Source organism: Zeus faber (assembly GCF_960531495.2).
Source record: "Zeus faber genome assembly, chromosome: 9".
Taxonomy (NCBI): domain Eukaryota; kingdom Metazoa; phylum Chordata; class Actinopteri; order Zeiformes; family Zeidae; genus Zeus; species Zeus faber.
Genome location: NC_137197.1, coordinates 6,858,625 through 6,884,273, shown reverse-complemented (window position 1 = coordinate 6,884,273; position 25,649 = coordinate 6,858,625). Strand labels below are relative to the sequence as shown.

The window sequence follows — 25,649 nt, the reverse complement described above, 5'->3', positions numbered from 1 at the left end:
CATCTCCAATTCATAATATAATGGTCTTTGCGTCAAAAGCTGTCAAAGCAGAGGTAGAGAATGAGATGAATAGCCCCGTGTCCCCAGCTCCATCTGCGCCGAATTGGCATGTTCATAATAGTATTGTTCTTTTATTGTATTTTTTTTTTTTTATGAAATACTTCATTGTAAATAGCCGTTGGCTTTTCTATGGGATACTCAGAAAGCGTGTTCTGTTAGTTGGATTACGTAACCCTGAACCATGCTCCGCTGAACTTTACCACTTCTCGTTACCAGGGCACGTAGTCATTAGGTAATGCCTCCTCGGGCCGGTCCATTCCCGTAGACTGGGGGGGGGGGGGGAGGCGTGTAGCCGCGCACGGAAAGCTAACGGTGCGTGACAATATCGACGTCGGAGTAAAACCCGCTCCTGTTATTCTGCAGAACGCGCGACGGTCTGTAGTGCAAAAAAGATTGCGTACGAGAGGACGCCCCTCCCCCCTCCCCGCAAAGACGCGGGTGGTACGGTCCCGCATGGCGTACAGTTTCCTTCCGCATTGCGAGGACCAGCCTGGCGGAGGAGCATCCGAGGTAAGACCGACTCTGCCGCCGACGTTTCGTTTAGTGTGCCCCGCCGCCGTCCGTGTCAGCGTCTCGGAATGAAAGAGGGGTGGCGGACGTATTTACAGCCGGTGTTTATCCCGGGGGGGGGGGGGGGGGTTGTGTGTCGAAAGGGAAGCAGCTGTAGTCCGCCCGCAAGTAGTGATGTGAGGGGGCTGGGTGTCTGTTACTGGTTAGCGCGCTACCTCCTCCACATGTGCTGCTAAGTAAGTTCACGTTGTCACCGATTCAATGCACTGACCCATGCGCAACACCCGCCGGGGGGAGAGCGACGTGCGTAATGCCAAGTTGACCGGGCGTTGAGCGTTTCGGCCGGTGCTGCAGCCGTCCGGCGCCCCGATTGAGTCGTGTACTTGCGCTGTAGTATCGCTCTGAATCCAAACAAATGCACCTGGAACATGGCGAGAAAATGACTGGGTTCCCCTCCTCTACTCATATGACCATTAAATGAAATGACTTAGGGAATTACTTAACCCCGCAATATCTATCTATCTATCTATCTATCTGTCTATCTATCATACGAATAGTTGATGCTGCATTCCAAGGACTTAAAATGATAAAATGAGGTGTGTGTGTGTATATATATATATATACATATATATATATACTTTTTTTTTTTTAACACACATTTGATCTGAAATGAACTGTGTGCAACTGCAGCTGTCTGAGACATAGCAGTTGAATGACCTTTGGTAACCCATTGACTTGACCAAACAAGACTTAGATAAATCAGTGACCGCCGCCAAATGGTCTTTCGCGTCCAACCCGGCGTTCGACCGATAGGTTGACGAGCGTGTGCCGCATTCGTCCCTGGAGGGAAATGAATTGGGGGATTATTTCAGCCTCAAAATACGCTGTGGATGTGAGGCACACGTGTTGCCCGATTCCCATTGTAACGCCTTTGAGTCAAACAACGTGATCGCCAAGGCCTTGTATTGAAATGCTTTGCTCTTTTGGGCCGCGGGGAGATCACTCAGCCACGTTGGCATGGCTACCCTTTTGAAACAACAGGTTCGTGGTAGAACTCATTGGCAAATTAAACTACAATCTGCACATAAACACAAAATAATGAATGTATGGTAGTTAAATATATGCCTGGGTTATCAATCAAATTGCATTGTTAATCGCAAAGGATCTTTGATCCTGAAGTAAGGCATCCCTTTTATATGTCTGAGCCACAAATAAAAAAAAGATTTGGATAGGAAGTAAATGTGTCATGTGTTTTTCTTTTTGTCAAAACTTTTTATTTGAGAGGTATGCCTAGATGTTTTTTTTTTTTTTAAAGAAACATACGGTGCGAGGTATTTAATACTAAATTTGAGACCAAAAAAAAGATTTAATTGCAGATTATTTTTAATTAAGCCACGGACCGCCAACAGTTCATTCGACCACGAGCCCCTGAATCTGAAAGTTTTTGTGAAAAGTTATGAAATTGCTGCATCTCAGCATTCCCCTTTGTATTATAGATGAATGGTTATGTTGGAAATGTGATACCTGATATTCAAAATAAAAAAATTAAAATTACAATTAAATGAGGGGGAAAAAGGCCTGTAGAGTTAGCTGTTGTTGATCCGTTCATGTAATGTTAGTTTATACTGGATCTATTACCTGAACTATGCTGGGGGATATTTGTAGCATCTCTTAATGGTGTTTGCTTATAAACTGGATAGGGCTGTACTGACTCCTTATTCAGTCTGTCAATCGGATTTGGCACGGAGGAACGGAATTACACGGGCTGCAGGGCTAAATTATTCAGTAATAGTTTCCATAATCTCCGATGTTACCGGCACTGTTAACGGTATTGGAGATAAATTAGCAAAATAGATTTTCTATTTATTTAGGTTATACAACCCGTTTCTAACTTGCAATACGATTAAGATATTCGTCTAAGAAGCATTTTCACAAGTATCAGAAGAGGCATCTCTTTCTCCTACTCCATCACCAGAGATATGCACGAGGGGGGCGGGGCTGGCTCCCTCTGCGTGGCTCTCACACGCACGGGGAGGCGACAGCGCAGATTACGCCTCAATCGCCCCCCCGCCATGCAGAATGCGCAGAGAATAAAGAAGTGTTCATTCTGCTCCTAATTTACTTTATCTTTTTCTCTTAAAAAATGAAAAAGAACTGTGAAGAGTACCTTTAAACTACCGGATTGATAAGCAGTGTCGGTAAGAGTGATAGTACCATTAAAATCGTAATGATTACACATGCCCCGTTCCTCCATGCCCCATAGATGACGTTCGGTAGATGACGGGGATCGTGGCGCACAGAGAGTCGTGTTCGCGCCTGTGTCTGGATGCAGACGTTTCATGCATACAAAAATGTATGTATAAATCCTCATTGATATGTTAACCCTGTGCATTATCTTGTCATTGTAATGCACACTGGCTGACAAAATAGAAAAAACGCTGCTCGACTTAAAGAATCTTGGTTGACTGACGCGCTTTCGACTGATTATTCGACTTGTGGACTTTCAGCGGGCAGCCCTAAAATTGGATATGATGTTGTGCTTTCCTTATGTCATGTTTATCGAGAAAAGTGACTAAATAATCTCGTTGCAGAGCATCTTCAATGTCTACACGGCACAAATCAGTCAAATCAACAAAGCCTTGTCTTTTACTTATTTGTCTATTTCCCCTCCAGAGTGCAAACATGGCAGATGTGGACGGTGATGTCTCCACCCACCCAGAGCCAGCGGTGGAGGACGCGCACCCCCTTCTGAGCAATCTGGACCTCTTTCTCTTCTCCCTCATCGCTGGCCTCCTCATTTACTGGTTCATGTCCCGCAAGAAAATTGAACCCATCCCTGAATTTAAGACGCTTGACGCTCCGTGAGTTTCCGATTTTATCTTGTTCTTAAAATAGGGTGTAGTTGGCAATACTGGCACACGTGTTTCTTGTCATTAATCAAAAAATCTGGGTTGAAGGCTGGAGAATTGACTCTTTATCAAAGAAAAGGCAAAGTCTGTTCATTTGTGTTTCCATACTTTGAGACATTTAAATGCTGTATGAAAGGCCACATGTAGTATCAGTATATTTATCAATTTTCCATCAATACATTTCTCCAGTTTTTAAGAAATCTGAGAGAAATTAACAATACAATACAGTATACAAGACCACTTAAAGGGGACCTATTATGCTCCCTTTCACACAAGGTAATATAAGTCTCCGAGGTCCCCAAAACATGTGTTTGAAGCTTTTGAGATTATGCATTCTAGCCATTCTAACATGCCTCTCAACGATCCTGTTCCAAAACGGGCTGTGAGCACACGTTACAGGTTCTGTGAACCAATTGGGTTTGAGCTTTACTCCGGGTTCCGTTGTATGAAGTACGTAAACTTTCACTGATTTCACATTATCAGTCCACCAAAATAAGTTTCTGAACAAGTTTGAGGCGAGTAATAAGCAATCCAGTTTCTGAATGTTGACTTTTATTAGATCTACATGGCCTCTTGTAGATCTTTCTTCGCTGACACTTCACCGGGAGACCGCATCTGGGGATACGTGGCGATTTTTTTGTTTAATGGAAATGTCATAAAATAAATACATCTACAATATATGTATTTAATGGTTTTGTTTGGAGAAACAGACAGCGGATCACGCAGTGCAGCCTATAGTCCATGTACCGTATCATTTTCATTTATTTATTTTTTTGACAGAAACGCACAGCAGAATTATTTTTTTTAATTCTTATATTTCTATCGTCTGCAGTTTTGTCACGGACAGTTGGTATTAATTCCTCTTTTAAAAGACTTGTGCTGGTCTCTGCAGCCAACAGAGCACTTCCCACGCTTAGCTCTTAGCCACCGGACCCGCTAGCGGCGGCGCTCAAGCCCTGGGTGGAGCTACTCAGATGGGGGGCAGTTCTAATTCCAAAGTGGGCCCAGTGACATAGGAAGGGATCAAAAATCGTGTCGGCTTGTTTCAGGACAGGTTTTTTGACAAAGGCTGCCCACAAAAAACTGACTGAATTGTCTTATTCTACAGTTTGAGTGTTAGTAAGCCCATCAGAGACCCAAATGTATGTGCACAAGCTAGGGATGCTAATTTAGAATTTTTATTTTTATTTTCTGACTGACTGACCAACCCTTATTAACTGATCATTAACCGTTATCAGACAAGATTAAAATGTAGTATTTAGAATTGTGCTAATGACAATATTCCAACTTGTTGACAACGTTATGGATGGGCATGTGTGCTCGATTTGGACGTCAGTAGTCGTTCAACGTATAGAGTAACTGCATTTTTACTAGAGGGTGCACACAAATGTTGGTGACAAACGTTCCCTTTACTTTGAATAATATATAATCGAGTCATACACCGTCAATTCAGTTTTACACTGTTTATCGTAAATATTGCATTTTCATATACAGTGGCTTAGCTTTCCGCAACCGGCACTTCTGGGTTTGGGGACCTCACCCGGGGCCTGTGTAAGCTGTCCTGATTGCACATGTTGCCCCCATGAGTTGTATTTAAGAAATATATTGTATATCCTATTTTTCTTTTACCATGCAACAAAGTTTTTTTAATAACATTTTTTTTTATAATATGTAACTGTTTAACTGATACTATTAATCGTTCAAAATTCTTATTGTCGGTTAACGGTTAAACAGTCAATTCTGCTCATGAGATGAAATGACATTTGTAAACTGAACCACTGCCCTTAATTTCATGTGCGCTTTGTTAGCTCGAAAGAACATCTGCACGTGCACATACCGAACTCCAACCATGGTTTAATAAAATGTAATTTGGCATTTATCAAGTCTGATTTTTACCAGACCGCACCCTTGGAATACTTTTACACCTCCACTGACATTCTTTTGTTTAAAGTTCTTTACCCTATAAGCTGAGTCATACTTAAAACGACGTAAGAACAAAAAGCGTAAGAACCACCGGAAAACATGTCCCAGAACACCGTTGTCAGAACGTTCAATAAGAACCCTGTTTACATCATTCTATGCCACCTAGGTGCCCAGAGTGATTCTGTGGCACCTTTTTCCAGCGCAAGTTGCCGGGAAAAAAAAACAACAAAAAAAACAATAGCAGCGGCGAAAGAAGCACGAATTCGACAGCGAGAGGAGTCGGCTGTGGCTTTGGTGTATTCAAAGATGGGGGGGGTTGTAGTCCATCCCCTGCCATGACGCAAGGGCGTTTGGGCCAATCGCTACAGGGGGAGCGCTCAGAGCGAGAGGAAAAAGACAAAGTTCGCCTCAGTGGCTTGCTCTGAATACCCAGAAACCATGTTAATTTGTTCTGAACGCGCCTTTTTGGTCTAAAAAGTTCTACTTCTTTTTAATTATATATACTAACCCTTAACGTTGCGATATGGTTCAGTGTAAACTGTGGCGGTGTTCCCTACGGCAGTGGGGAACTATTCATAGTTGTGCCGTGCTGACTGCAGAAGCCGGCTTGCTCTTATATTACTATTGCACATGTTATTACTAGTATTGTGTGCGTATCTTATTGTTTTACCCAAATTTCAACGCATCCCAGTTCGTGCAAAATATTTCTAAAAATAAAAAAGCAGGACCTGCTTGAGGCTGATGAATGTGCTATAAGTAATGTTATGAAATGTCCAACCCAATCTCCACGCCATGAGTTCTCACTCTTGGTATTTTTAATAGTAATGTTTGTGTTTATTAAAAAAAAGTTTAACTTTTTGATTTTGCTACCAAGTCGAATGCGGGGGGATTACGTGGTGGAAATGCGCACGGGGCCCAAAACAAGCGGGCCAATCAGCGTCGCCCGACGTGTAGCTTGATTTTTGGAGAGGTGCACGTGAGCTCCGGCGGTGGTCTCTACGCAAGGACTGGAAGTAGCTCCTGCAGTGTTTTGATGTACCGCCATAAATCTGCCTTTTATGGCTTTGTTACTGTTTGTTACTTTGTTACTGTTTTTTATATATATATATATATATATTTCCTTTTTTTCCCTCAACCACTGAATTCCTCTTGGTTTTTGAAGGTTTTTGAAAATGTTCTCTCTCATTATCATGATTTATCTTATCAGTAGAGCAATGGAGTCTTGGTTTGCCTTCAATGGACTGTGGCCTCACCAACCACAATGCAAGGACTACTCATTTGATTTGTGTGTTGAGTCAAACCACTGATAAGAAATTGTCACAACTGTCACAGACACCAAAAGCCTGGCTACTAGTGTGAAAAAGGAAGTGGGAGGACTCTAGGGGAGCATGTTCAGCTCTGGAAAGAGTATTCCCCTATGGGAGGCAGTAGTAGAGAAATGGAATGTATAATGAAACGACTCCCCTCCCTTTTAATGGAAGCATTGGTTTGGTTACCTAACTGTTATGACGGGGGCGTGGACTGCCATGCCTTTCCTGTGCAGGCTTTTGTTTTTTGGCCCCAAACCCATTTTGAAAGCTCCCCGGGGAGTGAGTGGAGAGGGCTGGCCAAGCTTCTTTTGTCAGGCCCTTCCAAAGGTGGAAAGTTGAGGCAAAAGACAAGCAGCCCTTTATTTTCCCTCAGTTACTTTGTTTATTTTTTTTCCTAGACATTTCATTGCTCCACTCCTCCCCGTTTTTCTGTGGGGAGCTAAGCTGCTCCGCCATTGGTGTAGGGCACTGTCACAAAAACGGAATCCTTTTATGATAAATGAGGTTGCCATAGTAATGACATTCCCCCTCTCTCCTCCGGTGGGATGGGGGTGGGGACATGAAGTAGAAAAAAAAAAAACAACAACCCCAAAACACACTATTCACAGCTCTTTCCTCCTCAATGGTCCACGGAGGAGTTGCTCTGGTAACTTGCCAAGCACCAAGAATGGATTTTGTGGACTTTCTTGTGTTAACACCTTTCATATTGGAGAGGAAAAGGGGCGGGGACCAGGAGGAAGGCATTTTTAGCCCTTGAGTGTTTCAGTGTGTGTGTGTGTGTGTGTGTGTGTGTGTGTGTGTGTGTGTGTGTGTGTGTGTGTGTGTGTGTGTGTGTGTGTGTGTGTGTGTGTGTGTGTGTGTGTGTGTGTGTGTGTGTGTGTGTGAAAAGTACGGGTCCGCAGCTTGGCTGGATTTTATGGGGAAGTCGGTTTCCCACCATTGTGTCCACGGCAGTTGCCAGACATTGACAGGGCTTGTAGACTGGTGTGTGTGAGTGGTGGAGTTTGTGTGAAGAACAGACGCTGCTGGCTCTAGAGAAAGAGAGAGACCAGCAAGAGTCCAGATCGCGCTGAAGCCTCTCAGGTGACAGTGGACTGCAGTTGGAGATCTGCGAATGTCGGGTGCCTTACTGGACCGGTTAACATTTAATACAATACTTGTGTCGTCGTCCTGCTTTTGGAGTTTGAGCGTGGCGGGTTCTGGTTGTAGCCTAGCCAGTGGTGCTAGCAGAGAGTGAGTACTACAGGGCTGCATGCCATGGGCTGCGTCTTCTCCCTGCCGGAAGACAGGAGAGATGCTACTGGGAGGTTAGTAGAAAACTCTTGGTGGTTTTTAACTTTCAATGCTTTATTCCATCCTGAATTGTTTTATTATTCTGTGTTTTTTAAAACGGCCAAACAAAAATATGACCTAGGCAGAACAATCACAGTTGTGCTCACTTTTAATTTAATCATTTATTTGCTCTCAACCACAAACCTTTTTTTTAATTCCGGTACTTTCTTTTTAAGAACTTGCACTGTTTGGGAACCTGTTAATAATGCTGTAACTGTTAGTCATTGGTAGTCAGTAGTTTAAATAAACATAGAATGTTGCCACCAGCATGTATGAATGAATTAGTATTAATCCACTTTGTCACCATCTGGACACGTTGGGCTGCCAATGTTGTTTGCTTTGCCTGTGTATATTTATGAAGCCAATAGCTCAGGAGGTAGAGGAGGTGCATGCTGTAGTGTCGTTGAGCAAGACACTTAAGCCTTAACTGCTCCTGATGGCTGCGTCCATCGGTGAATGAAAAATTGTAAGTTGCTTTGGACAAAAGCATCGTGATGTAATTTTATTATTTAACATTTGGTTGTCAAGGCATAAGCTTGTATTTTTATTTATTGGGCTCTTCAGACCAAGAGGGCTCACATTTATGGAATCCCATTTTCGTTGGAAATATTTTTATGTTTATTTAGTGACACACAATTGTCATATGTCAACAAAGATTTCCCAAAGTAGGTTTGCAGTTCTCAGAGTTGTCTGTGTGACGGAAAGGCAACTGTAATTCAAATTGGCACCTTGTTTTGTTATGTGCAAGGGTGGGACATGTTACCTACATGGTCTCGGGACACCGGCTGGTGATCGGGTGAAATTGCCTTCTCCATAGAAATAGCCTTATGTTTAAATAGACTTAAGTTGTTTAAGAAATGGACTAAGCTATAAATGAGGCTTTCAGACATGTTATAAAAACAGTTATCTGATTAATATTGTTTTTCCTAAATGTACAATTGAAATGGTTTGCATCTTCTAAATGAGACTGCAGATACAGAAAAATATATAAAAATCAATGTACGTCAGCATTGTAGTGCTGCTACTTCTTAAACTTAAATGGTCAGCTAAAACCAATGGTATTTTTATTGGGGGGGTAAATGGGTAGGTTTACCATGAGGAGGCCACATTCATGTCCAAATTAGCTTATTTCCCCAAGGACTTTAATGTCATTGCAAAATCAATTTTAGCAACTTTTATAAACAAACCTTTTGAGGTCTTGCTGTTCATTATGATGCAGAATACTGATTTATTTGTAGCTGCGTGAGAGAGACTGCATGCGATATACTTCAGATGGTGCCTGATTTAGTTTTTATGGAATGGGGACTGGGGGGGTCTACAAACCTTTTGAGTAATTCAAATTAAACCGCAGGGCCCCTTTTGTATGGTATGTTCAGCGTGGATCCCACATGTTTGCCATTTGTGCTTACCAATGTACAAGTTCCCTGTAATGAGTCTTTGAGCTCTGAACTATTTGACTAAAGAGACCCGAGAGACACAGAAGAATTGATAAAGATAATGGATAATACCAGATATCGTGTGGGATTTCAGTTATCCTAACATTTTGACATGAAAGTCATCCCCAAAATAATGTCAGACGGACACAGTATGCAGTCATTATCTAACCACTGTATCTATCTGAATTGGAGTTTAAAGCTCATAATGCAGTTCAATCTATGAAATGCTTATTGTTATTATTTGATAGTAGTGAGAAATTATGTATTACTCACTACCTTAAAGCCTCACACGTTTTTAAAAAACTGATCTAAAAACACGTGTTTTCGTTTCTCTTTACAAACAAACGGTATCTGCTAGGTTGAGGCCGATTTGTCACCCTTTTTTTTTTTTTGTTCTTTTTCTTTGCTTTTTCAGTGCAAATAGGAATTGCAGCTGTCCACTCACGACTGTTTGATAGTGAATGCAATGCAGCGGCATTGCCTTTTATTCTGTGTAATCATAGGTGGCCTGTCCTGCAGCTCCGTTTCCTGATGGTTTGCATTTGCTGTTTGATCTGTTTCCATCCATAAATTACTTCCTGGTTTAAACTAAAGTAGAACATATGATCTGAGGTGTAAGCCACAAGGAGAAGACTTTCAGCATGTACTCAATCCAGCATGTATCCTATCCTCTACTTGCATGTTATGTATATTAAATGTGTCCTCTTTACTTTTGTTATTTGTTGGTCTTTTGTTTTGGTTATTCCGTTTTTTTTGTTGTGAGTTTTTCATTCACTATATGTATGAAAAGGTTGTATTTGATATGTATATCCTTTCCCCTCAAGTGTGTTCCTTAATCTAATATTTAGGGGTCCAGCCTGTCTGGTGGAAAGTCCTCAGAATTCTGAAGTCTAAAACTATCTTGAACACCAACTTCGGCATAACACACGAACACGGTCGATGTCTTGTTTGAACCTGTTGTCGCAAACACCTCGTGCTTGAAGTTTCATCTAAATCGATCCATATACGGAGCAGATGTTAGTGAAAAACCGACCAAATTTAGATCGATATTACAGAGACGAGCCAATGCATTTCACGCCAAAATATGTCCAACCCGGCTAAAACCCTCTGGAAGATCTACTTCGCTAGAACTTACAAACACAGTTGAGGTGTCGTTTAAACCGCTGTCACAAGGATCTTGGGGTTTAAATTTCATCCAAATCTGTTCCCCATACGAAGCAGATATTAGTGAAGAAATGTCACTGAAATTTACAGTAAGACGCTTTATGACGTCATCATATTATTTACTTTAAATGTACAGATTCCGATTGAGAATGCCCAGTTGGACCGTGTCCAGTGTGCGGCGTGGACTCGGTCACTCTGTAGTGTTTCGACGTTACCAAACTATCAATTTACGTGTATATTTACCAGGTAGATGTCAGTAGATCTGTTCGGTTGATATTTGAAGTCTGTGGTTCACATTACTTTGCCAGATAAATTAAAAATAGAATAAAAAGTAATAAAACTTGTCAGTGCGCCCACTCAAACACTGAAATGTGCGACTGAGTGATGCAGTCAAGATCCAGCGAGGTGCTGGAAAAATAAAATCTGTGCAATGGTAATTATTCACAGAACAACATTTTTTGTATTTTATTGAAACAAAACTTACTGAAAATGTAATCCAAGTAAAAAAACTCAACAAATAAATGACGCGCCCGACACAACACCAAACGGCCACCCGTCACTGAGAGTCCAGCTCTATTTCCACAGACGTGGAATAGTTCTTGTTCACAGTAAAACATGGGCGGTCGTTTTAAAGACAGGAGGGTTGCGCTGTGTAGACCACATAGTGGTTGTGCCATGAGACAAACAACCAGAAGACGAAAGACCAGGGGGAGCCCATGCTGCGTTCAATGTAAACTCGGAAAATTGTGCTGCGTTTCAGAGAACCCGGGAAATTGTAAAACAGGACTGGACTGGACCCCGTGTATAGTGCCTGCCGCCAAATTTTTTCATGTTCTACTGTAAATACCCTGAAGATGGAAAAACTTTCTTGTTCTTTGACTTTTTGTCTACGATTTGTTGACTTCACTTTTGAAATATCATCTTAGCCTTGAGTTCTCTTAAATGGCTCTTTTTAGAATGGTATATAGAAGCAGAAACTTCACCATTGCCTTTGGAATTTGGAATTCTGAGATATTTCAGTGTTCGATATTATAATTTGCTATTGAAACAGAGTATAAGTTGTATTTCTCCCCCCCACCCAGGCCACCCACTACGAGAGACACGAGTTTCATTGAGAAAATGAAGAAAACAGTGAGTAATTTATGAAAGTTTATTTTGCTTTCCTTGAAAGGCATGTTCCGAGCCATTTCAACAGACTGGCATTTCCCACTTGAGTATATCGAAAACAAACACACCGACAAACAACAAAGCCTTTTTTTATTTTTTTTATTCTATTAACAAACCATTTAAATTGATAGATTCTTGATGATTATTATTGAGAGATTAAGAGTGGAAATTTAGGAGATGTCTTTCTGCAGATTTCACCACATTATGAAAGGTTTGCTTTTGCTTAAGGGAACTTCTGTTTTCAAGCCTGTCTTGTTGAATGACTGAGTGGGAAAGGGCTCTGGTGGTTTTTCCACAGATATTTGGAGAAGTATGGCCAATTATCATGGGGATAAAGTAGGCAAGTGTAGTGGCTTTTTGTCAATACCAAAGTCTGTCACATTGGAAAAAAATCAAAGAGCCACTGCTGCACCTGTTCATATCGGTCCGTACGCAGAACATCCACACAGATGTTAATTTGTCGGCTTGATAGTTGAATCACTGCACAATGTTAATACCAGAAATACTATGCCTACATGCAGCATGCCCTCTTGCCGGCTACGAGCTAATACTCTCTGCACTGACTGGTGAATAGCACAGGAATTTAAACAAATGGATAACATTTATCTACATGATCTCCCTTGCAATTTTATTGCAAAAAATGCTGCACCTAAATTTTTGAGAAAAGCCTCAAATTATTTTGTTTTGTCTTGGGCAGCAGTAATCACAATAAAACACGGGAGAGCCTGTCAGAACTAACCACCAACCTTTTAGGCTAGTACAAGTAGTAGTCAACGCATGCCTAATCTAATTATAAAGGAATGAATCTCTGTCTGTATGTATGTCCTTCGATTATCATGTGCTTGGATTATCTCTACAACCGTTCATCCGATCTACTTCCCACTTAGCAGAGCACAGTGACGAATTTTGGTGCAATTTGGACATGCGTCATGTGTAATATTAATAAAAAATAAAATACAAGCGGAACAGCTTCTGCTGCACAGAGCAGAAAAACGAATGTACGGGGTTGGGGGATTTTGTGACATCCTCCATTCTACTAAGTGGAGAGATTTGTGACATCATTATCCAATATGTGAAGCGCAACATGCATGCCTGGCAAGCATTGCTGCGCACATTGCTAACATGAGGGCAGAGGAAGCGCTGGAGATGCGAGCTGAGCACCCAGGCCCCCCCGCCTGTGGCCTTCAATGTAACATGTACATGAGAGCAGGACACTCCTGTGCAGTGAGCTTAGCGCCCGTCAGTCGGCATAAACGCATCTAAATCGTTGACTGAAGAAACCTAGACTCAACTGATCCTCCTGAAGTTCCAATATGCCTATATTTTCACATTTGGTGTTCATTTTCTATTGCAAAGTTGTCCTTACATTTTGTTAAACTATGCCATTTTGAACAGGCATGAGCTAGTTAAATGAATTATTTATCATTACATTTCCACATTTGAACGTTGTATGATAAGAAAAGCATCAAATTAGAAGCTTAAGACAATTTAAAAGATTGGTTATACAAACACACACAAGTAGCCATCCAGGTTTAATGTGTTACAACCAAGTTGAGAATTGCAGCAATCTTAACAGGACCCTGTTAATGTGTTTTTTTATTTTTATTTTTCCAGGGCAAAAACATCATTGTGTTCTATGGCTCACAGACGGGTACTGGAGAAGAATTTGCCAATAGACTTTCCAAAGACGCTCAGCGTTACGGCATGAAGGGAATGGCTGCCGACCCAGAGGAATATGACATGGTAATTTACATCTGTGGAACAACACAGAAACCACAGAATCGGAGGGGAGCGAGGGGACCTCGTTCAACTAAACATTCTTAGAGGGTCATTTGGCTGGTACTCTGTGAGATGGCTGCCAGAGAATGTTGTCATGGTAAAAAAAGCTTGGCTTAAGAGCTTGAGACTCTGAAACTTACTGTCTCACTTTTGCAAAGTAAACACCATGGTTTCACTTGTGTTCAGTATTCCAACGCTTGAAACGGCATGCACTGTGAAAACACGACAACGATCATTTCTAAAAAAGAAACGGGAAATAATGTGTTTCTAGAAATGAGTAATGAAATACAATAAAATAGAAAATATTGAAATTGTACTTCCTCTTTTCTTAATTGTTAGATATTCTATTGGTTTAGGGGATTCGAATTTCTTGAAATTTCGATTGAATGCTCCTGATTTTAAACGACACATTCTGCACTGCTGTCTTCAAAATGAACTGTGTGCCATATTTTCTGTAAAGTAAAATGATCATTTTACTTCATCGTCAAGGCATGTGCTATTGGTTGTGAACAAATTCATAAATCTGACACCAACCGGTTTTTCAGAGCTTGTGGTGGATAAAATATATCTTTACATCAGTAAGCACTGTAATCTTCATTGTTTCTTCTCCATAAATGTTTCCCGCTCTAGGGAGAGTTGTCCCGCCTGTCTGAGATTGAGAACTCCCTGGCCATATTCTGCTTGGCCACCTATGGTGAAGGTGACCCCACTGACAACGCCCAGGACTTCTACGACTGGCTCCAGGAGAACGATGACGAGGACCTTTCCGGGGTCAACTACACAGTGGGTGTTTTCCAATTTCCAAGGGCTTAATTGAATTCCTCTGTCAAATTATCACGAGCTCCCATCTGACTGTGTTGCGCTTAAATAGGCATCACTTCGGCCATAAAGTGCCGTTTAAGGAATTATCGCAGTCTTGTTGGCATTGTTCTGATATGAACATATTGACAATATAGTGTTGCGTCATATACCCTTTTAAGGGAACAGCAACAGTCTGTGCATGGAGTTATTCTGCAAAGCTACTACTCACCTGGCATGCTGTCATGGGAACACAGTATATAAAGCTCCTTTCAGAACTATTGCCCTTCTGTTCTATACTCTAGTTTATTATGTTGAGCGAAGCTTTAAAAGCTGAGGGCTGTGCAGTTACTGTATCGAGTTTATTCATATAGCGAGAATGTGTCACTTGATGTGCTAAATGTAATTGCACAAGATAGTAAGTTGTCTAAACTGGATAACTTTTATTATGAGCAATGCACACACAGCTATGAGGCTAATTTGTATTCACATAGCACAAAATGATTGAAAACCTTTATTCTTGTTTTTCTTGTACGTACAGACTATTCATCTAATGCAACTTTGTGAAGACTTTACATTGGGGGGATGGGAAGGTCTTCTGTAGTTTGTCTAAAACGTGTTTTTGGAAATGTAAAGCTATAGCTGCTTTCACACATGCAACCCTGAAATTATCCTGACATTACCCAGAGGAGGTGTATGTGTGAACGCAAATGTCCGAATCAGTTTGACCGGGCATTAACTGGACTTTTCCCAGCCAGCACCCTAGTACAAAGTCTCCTTAATGTCCGATTGAGTGATATGTGTGAACAGAGAGGGTAATTGTCAGGAATAAGCTCTTGAACTTGAGAATTCCCAGTGAGCGAGTGCGCAGGTCGCGTGTTGATGACGTCTCCATCACGCGACTGGTGACGTCATCAACACGCCCACTCGCCGAGGGTGCACAGTAAGTGTAAACGTGTTTACAATCTCCAGTTGTGTGCTACATGTGTTAAAGGGCAACTCCGGACAATGTCTGAACCAGATCATCCGGACATTGTCTGGAGTTCACGTGTGAAAGCAACTTAATTTAAGAAGCTGACTGAATTTTTCCATGCCTGCAGATCTTTGCGTTGGGCAATAAGACTTACGAACACTACAATGCAATGGGAAAGTATGTGGACAAAAGACTAGAGGAGCTTGGAGGCAAACGCATTTTTGACCTGGGCATGGGTGATGACGATGCCAAGTAAGTGACCATTCTTCTTGTACAAACACAGTAATATAATTACTTCTTTGCTTTCCATTGGCCATTAATGTGACAATTAATAAACCAATAAGTTAGACAAATCAGAAATCTGTCCTTTTTTTGTTGTTGTTTTGTTTTTATCTACCATTCTATGCTATTTTAATTGTTATTGTTTTTAATTTGAAATGTACTGTACCGCTTGTTTCAGTCTAGAAGATGACTTTGTCTCATGGAGGGAACAGTTCTGGCCGGCTGTCTGTGAGCACTTTGGAGTGGAGGCTCTTGGAGATGAATCCAGGTTTTTAGCAATTTCACATTTACAATTTGTATTACCAATATTTCTTTACTTTCCAGAAATAATTAGTATTAAATCTCGTAGCTTTTTTGAAACTCTTAAACTCACTTTCAAAGCTTACACGTACATGCTTGCTGTTCGATGCTGGATTCATTTGTATTTACATCAGCTAATTAATGAAAGGATGAGATAAAAACAATTTACAGTGAGGTGTTAGGTATTACGAGCTTTTGTTTCAATTCCATGTGGTTACTCTGCCTAGTGTGTCATATAGTGATCATCTAACTAACTATAAAGGAAGGAATGTCTGTCAGTCTGCAAGTATGTCCCTTGATTATCTAGACAAGTCGACAACCGTTCATCTGATCTACTTCACACTTGGTGGGTGTATTGCTGGGGACCCAAGGACGTGCAGTGTCAGATTTGGTGCAATTTGCACTCGTGGGACGTGTAATATAAAAAACTTTGAATAAACAAGCAAACAGCATGCCAGCGGTGGGTGGGGCTTCATGGCTCTGCCAATGAGTCACAAAAAGTGTATTTCCCCAGTGTGTGACTTTAGCCGGCAGTTTCCTCTTCTATTGTGGAACACAGGACGGAATCATTGATAGTTTGTGAAACTGTGCCATTAAAATGTCTTAAGTCTTGAATTTTGAACAGGCATGCACCAGCACAATTAAAAATGTTCACAAACAGTCCTAAAATTGCTGAGATTAACTTGTATATATCCAATGAATGATTATAACATTTTGACAAAACAAATTGCTGTAGATTCCTCTAATATCTGCTGGAGTTTACTTTAAAACTGCGCATGACAAACTGTTTTAGGATACTGACTGCATGGTCTGCTGCCTTCACAGCATCCGCCAGTACGAGTTGGTGGTACACACCGACCTCAACATGAACAAAGTTTATTCGGGAGAGATCGGTCGCCTGAATAGTTTTGAAATCCAGAAACCGTAAGAACCATTTCATCACTGAATATTATCATACATTTGTATTTATTTTACATCGCATTTGGTCTGTGTAGTTTCTTACTTGTCCAATCAGGCCTATGCAAAATGTTGCTCTTAGAAAGTCTTTTCACTGTCCTTAATATATTAGAAATACTTATTTGCTTTTTTTTAAATCAGACAAACTCAATAGAGCATATCAAAAACTGTTTACCGGATAAAAGGTTGTTGCACATGTTCAGGTATTTTTTTTTTTTTGTTTTTTTTAATGTATCATTTTACTCTAATTTACAGACCTTTTGATGCAAAGAATCCTTTCTTGGCTGCAGTAACTATCAACCGCAAACTCAATAAAGGTGGTGAAAGGCATCTCATGCATCTGGAATTGGACATAACGGGCTCAAAGATCAGGTAAGGTTTGGCAGATAGAGGAGCACTCGTCATTGTTTCATCTCAAACATATCAACATGCATTCAAGGAATTTATTAAGAGGGGATACATGCAGTGACAAAGCTGTTTTCTTAGTGCTTCTTTAATGTGATCACATTTGCAAGCATGCCATATAAAGAACATTTGTGTTAGTTTTACTGTTTGAGTTACTTTTATAAATGTGCAACCTATTATAGTTAACCTAATATTTGCCCCCCCTTAAGTATAATCCATATAATACAATTTGAACAGTACTGTGGAACACATTATGTAACATAAGCTAATATGCAACCTGCAAATGAAGCTCTCCATAAAAACAATTTTTTTCAGTTTAGATGATCACAATGCTTTGACTTTACAGAATGTATGATGTTCAACATCCTGCACATTTCTAGGAAGCGTGGCCGTTAATAATTGATCGGTAGCCCTGATCTCAGCAGCTTTGTCAATGTTCTTCAAATCCTTCCCAACGGCAGGTATGAGTCAGGAGACCACGTCGCCGTTTTCCCCACAAACGATGCAGTGTTGGTGAACAAACTCGGGCAGATCCTTGGAGTGAACCTTGATACCGTTATCTCCCTGAACAACCTTGATGGTACGGCATTGGCTGCCCACAGCACCTTGACTTCACTCGTCTGTCCTTCAACCCACTTCACGTCATGTGCACACATATCCTTCCTCCTACTCTCTGCCGAGTCGTGAATCTCAGTCAATCTGATTAGTCGGTCTGTTACCGCTATAAGGACGGCTATTATTTTTAATGACCTCTGTCACAGCCGTGACGTTGTCCTTTGGCCATGAAACGAGGTTGTTTCCTTCTTATGCAATGGGGGTTTTGTTCTTATCGTATCCTCGCAGCAGTGATGTCTAATATTTGTCACACACATACATCACGTTTTTATATGGTTACTAATTGATGACCTTAAAAAAAACATGCTTTTGTTTTTCAGAGGAGTCAAACAAGAAGCATCCTTTCCCATGTCCCACCACCTACCGCACAGCTCTGACCCATTACCTGGACATCACTCACCCTCCACGCACCAACGTTCTATATGAGCTGGCCCAATACGCCTCCGACCCTAAAGACCAGGAGAACATGCGCAAGATGGCTGCCTCCTCCCCTGACGGCAAGGTCTGTGTCAGGCTTTAAGTTGTTGTGTATTTCGGGGCCTGGTGTTATTTCCTTTGTGTCACAATCTTTACCTACCCAACAAAAAATGGATGTCCCAAAAAAAACCATTACAATGCAAACATACACGACGAAGACATAGCTGATCGCCACAAAATGATTCTAATGATGCTTGCGTTGTTTGATTAAGGGGCAGAGGTGCTCATCTGCTCCGAGTGCATGTTTTGTGGCAGTAACTGTGATGACTACTTGACCTTACTGACGTGGCGTGCCGTCTTTCCTCAGGCGCTGTACCAGAGCTGGGTGTTGGATGCCAGCAGAAACATCCTGGCCTTACTGGAGGATCTGCCCTCGCTCAAGCCTCCCATCGATCACCTGTGTGAGCTTCTGCCTCGGCTCCAAGCTCGTTATTATTCCATTGCCTCCTCTTCCAAGGTTAGCGTCTCTACCTCACTAGCTGTGAATGAATGGCTCTGTTTGAGCAATTGTTAAGAGGCTTTTGATTTCACTCATTTTATTTTCTTGTCTGTATTTCACTCCTTTGTATCCCAGTTTGATATTTTGACTTCTACTTTGGGTCGCTATAGGCTGTGTAGGTATGTACAGTGACTTCAGAAAGTATTCAGACCACTTCGCTTTTTGCAGACTTTGTTGTGTTTTAGATCTCATTTTGAATGGATAAAATTGCCATTTCGCCCATCAAACTACACTCAATAACCCATTAGGACAAAGTCAAAACATGTTTTTATAAATTTTTGCAGAGTTATTACAAAATCAAAAACTGAAATCTCTCATTTACATACGTATTCAGACCCTTTGCTGTGGCACTTTAAATTGTGGTCAGGTGCATCCTGTTTTCTTTAAGTTATCCTTTAGATGTGTCTAGAACTTGACTGGACTGTGGCAAATTGAATTGATTGGACATAGTTTAGAAAGGCACACACCTATGTATATAAGGTCCCACATATCACCGATGTCAGGACAAAAACCAAGCCATGAAGTCCAATGAACTGTCTGTAGACCTCTATGATGAAATTGTGGTGAGGCATAGATCAGGGGAAGGGTAAAAAAAACATTTCTAAAGCTTTGAGTGTTCCCAGGATTGGCCTCAATAATTGTGAAATGGAAGAAGTTTGAAACCCCTCTTCCTACTGTAGAGTTGGCCGTCCGGCCAAACAGAGTAAGTTAATGAGGAAAAAGATTCTCTGGTCTGATGAGAAAATAAATTGACTTTCTTTGGGCAGAACTCCAAGCTATGTGGCTCCTGAGCTGGGAAAGGTTGAGTACCGCTGCTACAGAATGATTTATTGTGTTTAGTGAATAATAGGGAAGATAAGAAACTTAACAAAAAAAAATGCATAGTAAATCTAAATGTCAATATTGGTTGAGAAAATTGATATTTAATTATTTTCCCTAATTGTACATCCCTGCCAATCTGACGGCACTTTAGAGGATCCACCAGTAAGAATGGGATAAACTTTCCAAATCCAGGTGTGCAAAGCTTGAAGAGACTCACCAAAAAAGACTTGAAGCTGTAATTGCCACCAAAGGGGCTTCTACAAAGTACTGAATGAAGGGTCTGAATACCATGTAAATGAGTCATTTCAGTTTTTGATTTATTTTTTTAACTGCAAAAACATGGTTTCACTTTGTCATTATGGGTTATTGGGTGTAGATCTATGGGCAAAAATGGCAATTTTATCCTTTCAAAATTACATCTACAACTTTGGAAAAAATAATATTGAATACTTTCTGAAGCCACTGTATCTTACACACTTAGATATAGTTTTGAAGTGTGCCATAGAGCAAAGAGCTATTTCCTTACCGGAAGGTTCTGAGAAGACTCTGCACCCTGGATACGATTTTCATTTATATATATATTTTTTTTATTATTTTTTTTTTAAAGAAGTACTGATGTCATGGCCTTAACAGTTTTATCAAGTACTGAGTACAGAGTGCTGCAGGAATGGGCCCTAAAACCCAGAAATGAGTGAGGATTTCTGCAGTTCCGGTTCCCTTGTCCCAAAGTCAATGGGGTTTTTGTTTTTTTGACTCGATGACTGAAATATGGTCTTTACACAAGCGCAAGAGATTTTCATGTTTTGTTCTATGACATAAAACACATCAGTACATTTTCGTGAATTTTGAAGCTGTTACTTGTCTTAAAAAAGCTTGTTGCTCACAAGTGGCTAAATGAGACTACAGAGGTTGTCAGGGACATTAAACATCATCACGGCGAACACGGCAAGTCACCTACTCACTCGTCCTTACAGTCTCTAGTTGTGTTTATACTTGCGCTCTTACAAACTATTCTAACTCAAACTTTCCAGGCTTTTCTAGAAGAGGTCAGCGCGTGAAATCAAATGAAAAGTTGGAAGCTTAGTGGTGGTGACGTTGAAGTCATGGGACCATGGTTGGTGTAGTTGGTTTGTAGCCTGACGTTAGTATTTCACTTCTGGCGATTGCATTTACGCTTCAAAAATCTTAAGTGTGTTGATTTGTGAAGATGATCTTGCTAAACAAAACATTTAAGTATCATACACTTTTTGCCACAGAGCTTATCATCTGCAAGAATCCAAAATCCAATGGAATAATCCCATTGGCTCTTGGTTGCGGGAACCAGGTCGGTGATAACTTCTGGGTTGGCTACAAAAATACCTCATCCCTGCACCACTCTATAGAGGGGGAAATTAGCAGAGCAAGGAAAGGAATGACGGAATATATGAAAAGACCATTATATGTAAGAAGTAGCCTACTGTGTCCCTGGTATTACAAATTCAGTTGTCTTTTCCAGGTGCACCCCAACAGCATCCATATCTGTGCTGTGGTCGTGGAGTATGAGACCAAGACTGGCCGCCTCAACAAGGGAGTCGCCACCACCTGGCTGAAGAACAAACTGGTGAATGACAACGGCCACAAGTCCACGGTTCCCATGTATATCCGCAAGTCGCAGTTCCGCCTGCCCTTCAAGTCCACAAACTCAGTCATCATGGTTGGCCCCGGCACCGGCATTGCACCCTTCATGGGCTTTGTCCAGGAGAGAGGCTGGCTCAAAGAGCAAGGTACGCAGGGACATGTGATGACCAGGTTTTTGTGGATTTGGGATTTATTTATTTATTCTTTCATTTTTTAACTGTTTTATGTTGCATTTTTTTAATATTTTGCTTATGAGTTAAGTTCTTGTAAAGATATTGATTAAATAATTTGTCGGTATAATGTCTGCAATCAGTGGGGAATAATGAGAAAAGGTTTGGCTTGGAGTAATTATATGAGCTGAAACTGTGTAATTGATGATTTGGTGCATTTGTGGTTCCATATTGACCTTTTTTTTTTGCATCATGTGTTCTAAAATGAGTTATGAAACCCCCACTGGGCAACTATCCATACACAATAGGCATGTTGTGCATTTGCGGTTCTCTTTGTAGGCAAGGCGGTGGGGAGGACGGTGCTGTATTTTGGCTGCAGACATGAGAAGGAGGATTACATTTACCAGGAGGAGCTGGAAGAGGCGGAGAAGAAAGGAGTTTTATCTAAGCTCAACGTAGCCTTCTCCAGAGACCAGGAGCAGAAGGTATAAGGAAAGTGGGATATCTAACCCTTTATCATTCCTTCCGTTTTATCTCCATAATGGTATCGTATCCAGCTCAAGCCACATAAAGGGGATACTCATTTATGTCTTCACATGATTCTGTTAGAACATGGAATTGAGGAACAGAATCTGTTGCTAATGGATACTTGATACTCCCATGCCCCATGACTTTGTATGTATAGATCACTATACCTCCTCTAATGAATTCTCAAACCCTTGTTAATAATGTTTACTTGGGATCATTACATCAAACTGTGGTGATGTATAATATCTATTATTATAATAAATCTAGCGTTTTAAATGAAATCCACTCTAATATTTGGAAGATATCTTATCATGAATAATGCATGTTCAACCCAAAAATGATGCATTATGATATGACCATATCTTAATTATATTACACTATTCCACTGAAATATGATGGAAGATGTAGAATATTCCAGCACTACAAGAACACAACTTAGTTTGATTGTTTAGTTTAGATCTAGATGGTATCGCTGTCCACTCATGGTTAACAGCTTCACCATTGATAGAAAGAGTGGCCTTCAAACACACGTACTTGTTTCCATTTATTTAGTTCTTTACTTGTTTGCGCGGTTGGAACAAATCCCACTTCCTTATTCAGGAGGACATGTCCTTAACACAAGTTGCATATTGATAAACTATGAAATGATGCATTTTTTCCTTTTGCAAAAAATAAAGGTGTATGTGCAGCATCTGCTGAGGGCGAACAAGGAGGAGCTCTGGCAGCTGATCCACACGGACAACGCTCACATCTACATCTGCGGGTAACAAATAGAAAATCAAATTAACTGAGTTGATTTAGTCTAATTTACTTATAAAGTCTACAAGGCAAAAGGGGGGTTTCCCACACTCATTTGGGTATTTTCCTGGCAAACGTTTGAAATGGAAACAAAGCATGGAAGCCTGAATTACAAATAGTGACTAATACCCCTTTTGTCCTGTTGCAGAGATGCAAGGAACATGGCCAAAGACGTGCAGGCGGCCTTCTGTGAGATTACAGAGGAACAGGGGGGTATGACGCGCAGCCAGGCCACAGATTACATCAAGAAACTGATGACCAAGGGACGGTACTCGCAAGATGTCTGGAGTTAAAAACCTTAAATCTAACCTCACCAAGTCAGCATTTATGCTTACCTTGCTTTTCTTTATTTTTATCTGGACTGAGCTGGTCATTCAACAGATGTCACTAAGCATTTACCCAACATGAGCTCCATGATGTAGAAATAAAGGTGGATTTGGTTGAGCCCTACCTCAGCTGCGTCTGTGAATACTCCAAACTCCAACAAATACTGTTTGTGAAATTGTGCATCATAACCTTGAATAAATGATGGGCTTGGTATTTAAGAATGCACATAACAACAAGCCTTGGTCCTTGAGCCAAACCCAGGTCTAGAATTTTTATTTATATATATATATATATATATATATATATATATATATATATATATATATATGCCTTGACATTCTCTTGGAGTAGCAGAAGTTTATTTAGTATACATTATCTGATCCAATTTCCTTAGCATAACAAAGCAACATGAATGGTTAGGGTGCATCAAACTGGTGACATGGGTATGTTTATTTAACTTTGTATTTTTACAAGGCTATTTGCCTTAAATGCATAAATTGCTCTCTATTTTTATTATTTACCTTTAAAAGAGCACAAAACGTTGTGATGCAATTATATGTAACTAATGATTCTTGTGGGGGTATAGTGGAACTATAGTGATGACCAATGACTACAGACAATTTTGTGATTAACACTGATTAAAACAAATATGATTAGGTGCCTTTTTGAAATGTTTATAAAATATTGATATTTGACTATTAAAAGAAATATGATTGGGTGCCTTTTTTAAATGTTTATAAAATATTGATCCGTGACTGTAAGTCTTATGGTTTGGATATATTTCAACAAGATAATAAAATGGGTTTATTGTATGAACTCAATACTCAGATGTCAAGTTGCTACTTCTGTCTACCAATCTCCTTTTTGTGTATAATAACGACGTGTGTTTAACTATGTAAAGAGAATATCATCACTGCCCAACCACATCCAACTCACTTCTGTTGGTCTGCTAATATCCCCCTCTGCCCCAGAGTACCAATGTTTGTATCAGTGATGCCATGTGAATATGAAACCATATGGAGAGTGCAGCAATGATGTCATCGTTAATCAACCATCAAGCGATCCTGTCTTTTTTATTTTTATTTTTTGGTGGTTTTTTTTTTTTTGTTTGTTTGCTTCATTCCGATTGATTATGCAATTATTTTAATATATCTAGGCATGCCTTTTTGATTAATAAAATGTGAACGATGTCCGTCGTCAATCATCTTTTCACAAATGCAAAAATCGGTTTATTTTCTTCAAGGGGCCTCTGACGTCACAATGACGTCATTCGCCCCGAGACCCGCTCTTTTGACGCCGCGCGGTGAAAACGCGTCAGTTTTTCAAGAGTCAAACCTCAAGACTGAACTTTATGCACCTGCCTGTTGTCGTTTGGACTTTGTTATCTCTAACTATGGACTTCATTCGTCTTCGTGGACAATTTAGACCCGATGGTGAGCAGTACACAGGCGTTGTTTATATATATTAAAAAAAAAAAAAAAGTGCGTTCCCGACGTTGTCCGACGAATGTTTAACAATTATATACACACACAAAACGTATCCATATGATGGTGCAACGGGGAAACTGCGGGCGGTGGATAAACACCTGATAGGGGGGGGGGGATCCACGGTGTTTGTACAGACAAGGCTGGTACAGTCATTGACACGTGGCCCTTTTATCAAACCGTTTACCGTGTCGTCGGAACTCTCGGCCGTTACCGGCTGGCCGCTAACCCGGGAACAAAGTTCACTCAAGGTGAGACTTTGTTGACTCAGTCTGACTGGTCACATGTACAGCCCGCGTAGCCTGCAGCCGCTCTCCGGCTGATCAGGTTGTCAAAAACGTTGGCGACTGCTTTGTTTTTGTGACGCAGCCGCCGCGCCGTCTGTAACGTGCGCGCCTCGTTTTTTTGTTTTTCTTTTAGTTTTTTTTTTTCCCGGTGCCGTCCGCGTTTCCCGAACGAAACACCCGCCCCGCTCTCCCGTTGGTCCGCGGCGGGGGCGTAACCCGGACGCGGGACGTCGGCGACGCTACAAGAGATGGAGAGGGCGGCGATCGCCCGATAGGGAAATACACGAGTGGTGTTATTTAATCATTTATTTGTTTTGTTTCAAAAGCAAGACTTACTCACCACGCGTCAAATCATATTCAAATGATGTCACAGAACCATCGACCAAACCATAAACCACCACCGGCACCCGAGGGAAGCGCGAGTGTCGTCCTAATCTCCCTGTCTGCCCTGTTCCTTCCTTACCCTGCTAAGCACGACTCCTGCCCTCGCCCATACCGCCTCCGCAAATGGACATTCGCACCTGAAAGAGGAGCCCCATCATGATCCAAGAAAAAGACAAGGGGCATCCGCCCAGACGACGCCCAAAGACCTCAAACGGAAAAAAGAATCCAGCCTCCTCGCGACCCCCCCCCCTGGGGCGTTACGTCACGTGGGGGAAACCAACCACGGAACCGACCGGTGCCCACCCTTGACACATTCTCCACTAGTGTCTGCCCCCC

General features: G+C 41.1%; 1 protein-coding gene across 2 annotated transcripts; it reads left to right on the top strand.

The window, feature by feature from the left end:
• Positions 1-477: 477 nt before the first annotated feature.
• LOC307234541 (NADPH--cytochrome P450 reductase-like) lies at positions 478-24,348 on the top strand. 2 transcript variants are annotated; one of them, XM_080006297.1, is made up of 16 exons: positions 478-570; positions 3,244-3,431; positions 11,727-11,775; positions 13,426-13,554; positions 14,221-14,373; positions 15,489-15,613; positions 15,822-15,911; positions 16,769-16,867; positions 17,156-17,272; positions 17,767-17,885; positions 18,241-18,422; positions 18,705-18,854; positions 21,214-21,481; positions 21,845-21,990; positions 22,711-22,796; positions 22,980-24,348. In XM_080006297.1, the coding sequence occupies exons 1-16, from the start codon at positions 514-516 to the stop codon at positions 23,122-23,124; spliced, it is 2,103 nt and encodes a 700-aa protein (XP_079862423.1). In that variant the 5' UTR covers positions 478-513; the 3' UTR covers positions 23,125-24,348. The 2 variants fall into 2 exon arrangements, with proteins under 2 accessions (XP_079862423.1, XP_079862424.1); XM_080006298.1 differs by lacking the exons at positions 478-570; positions 3,244-3,431 and adding an exon at positions 7,729-8,019.
• The last annotated feature ends 1,301 nt before the right edge of the window (positions 24,349-25,649 follow it).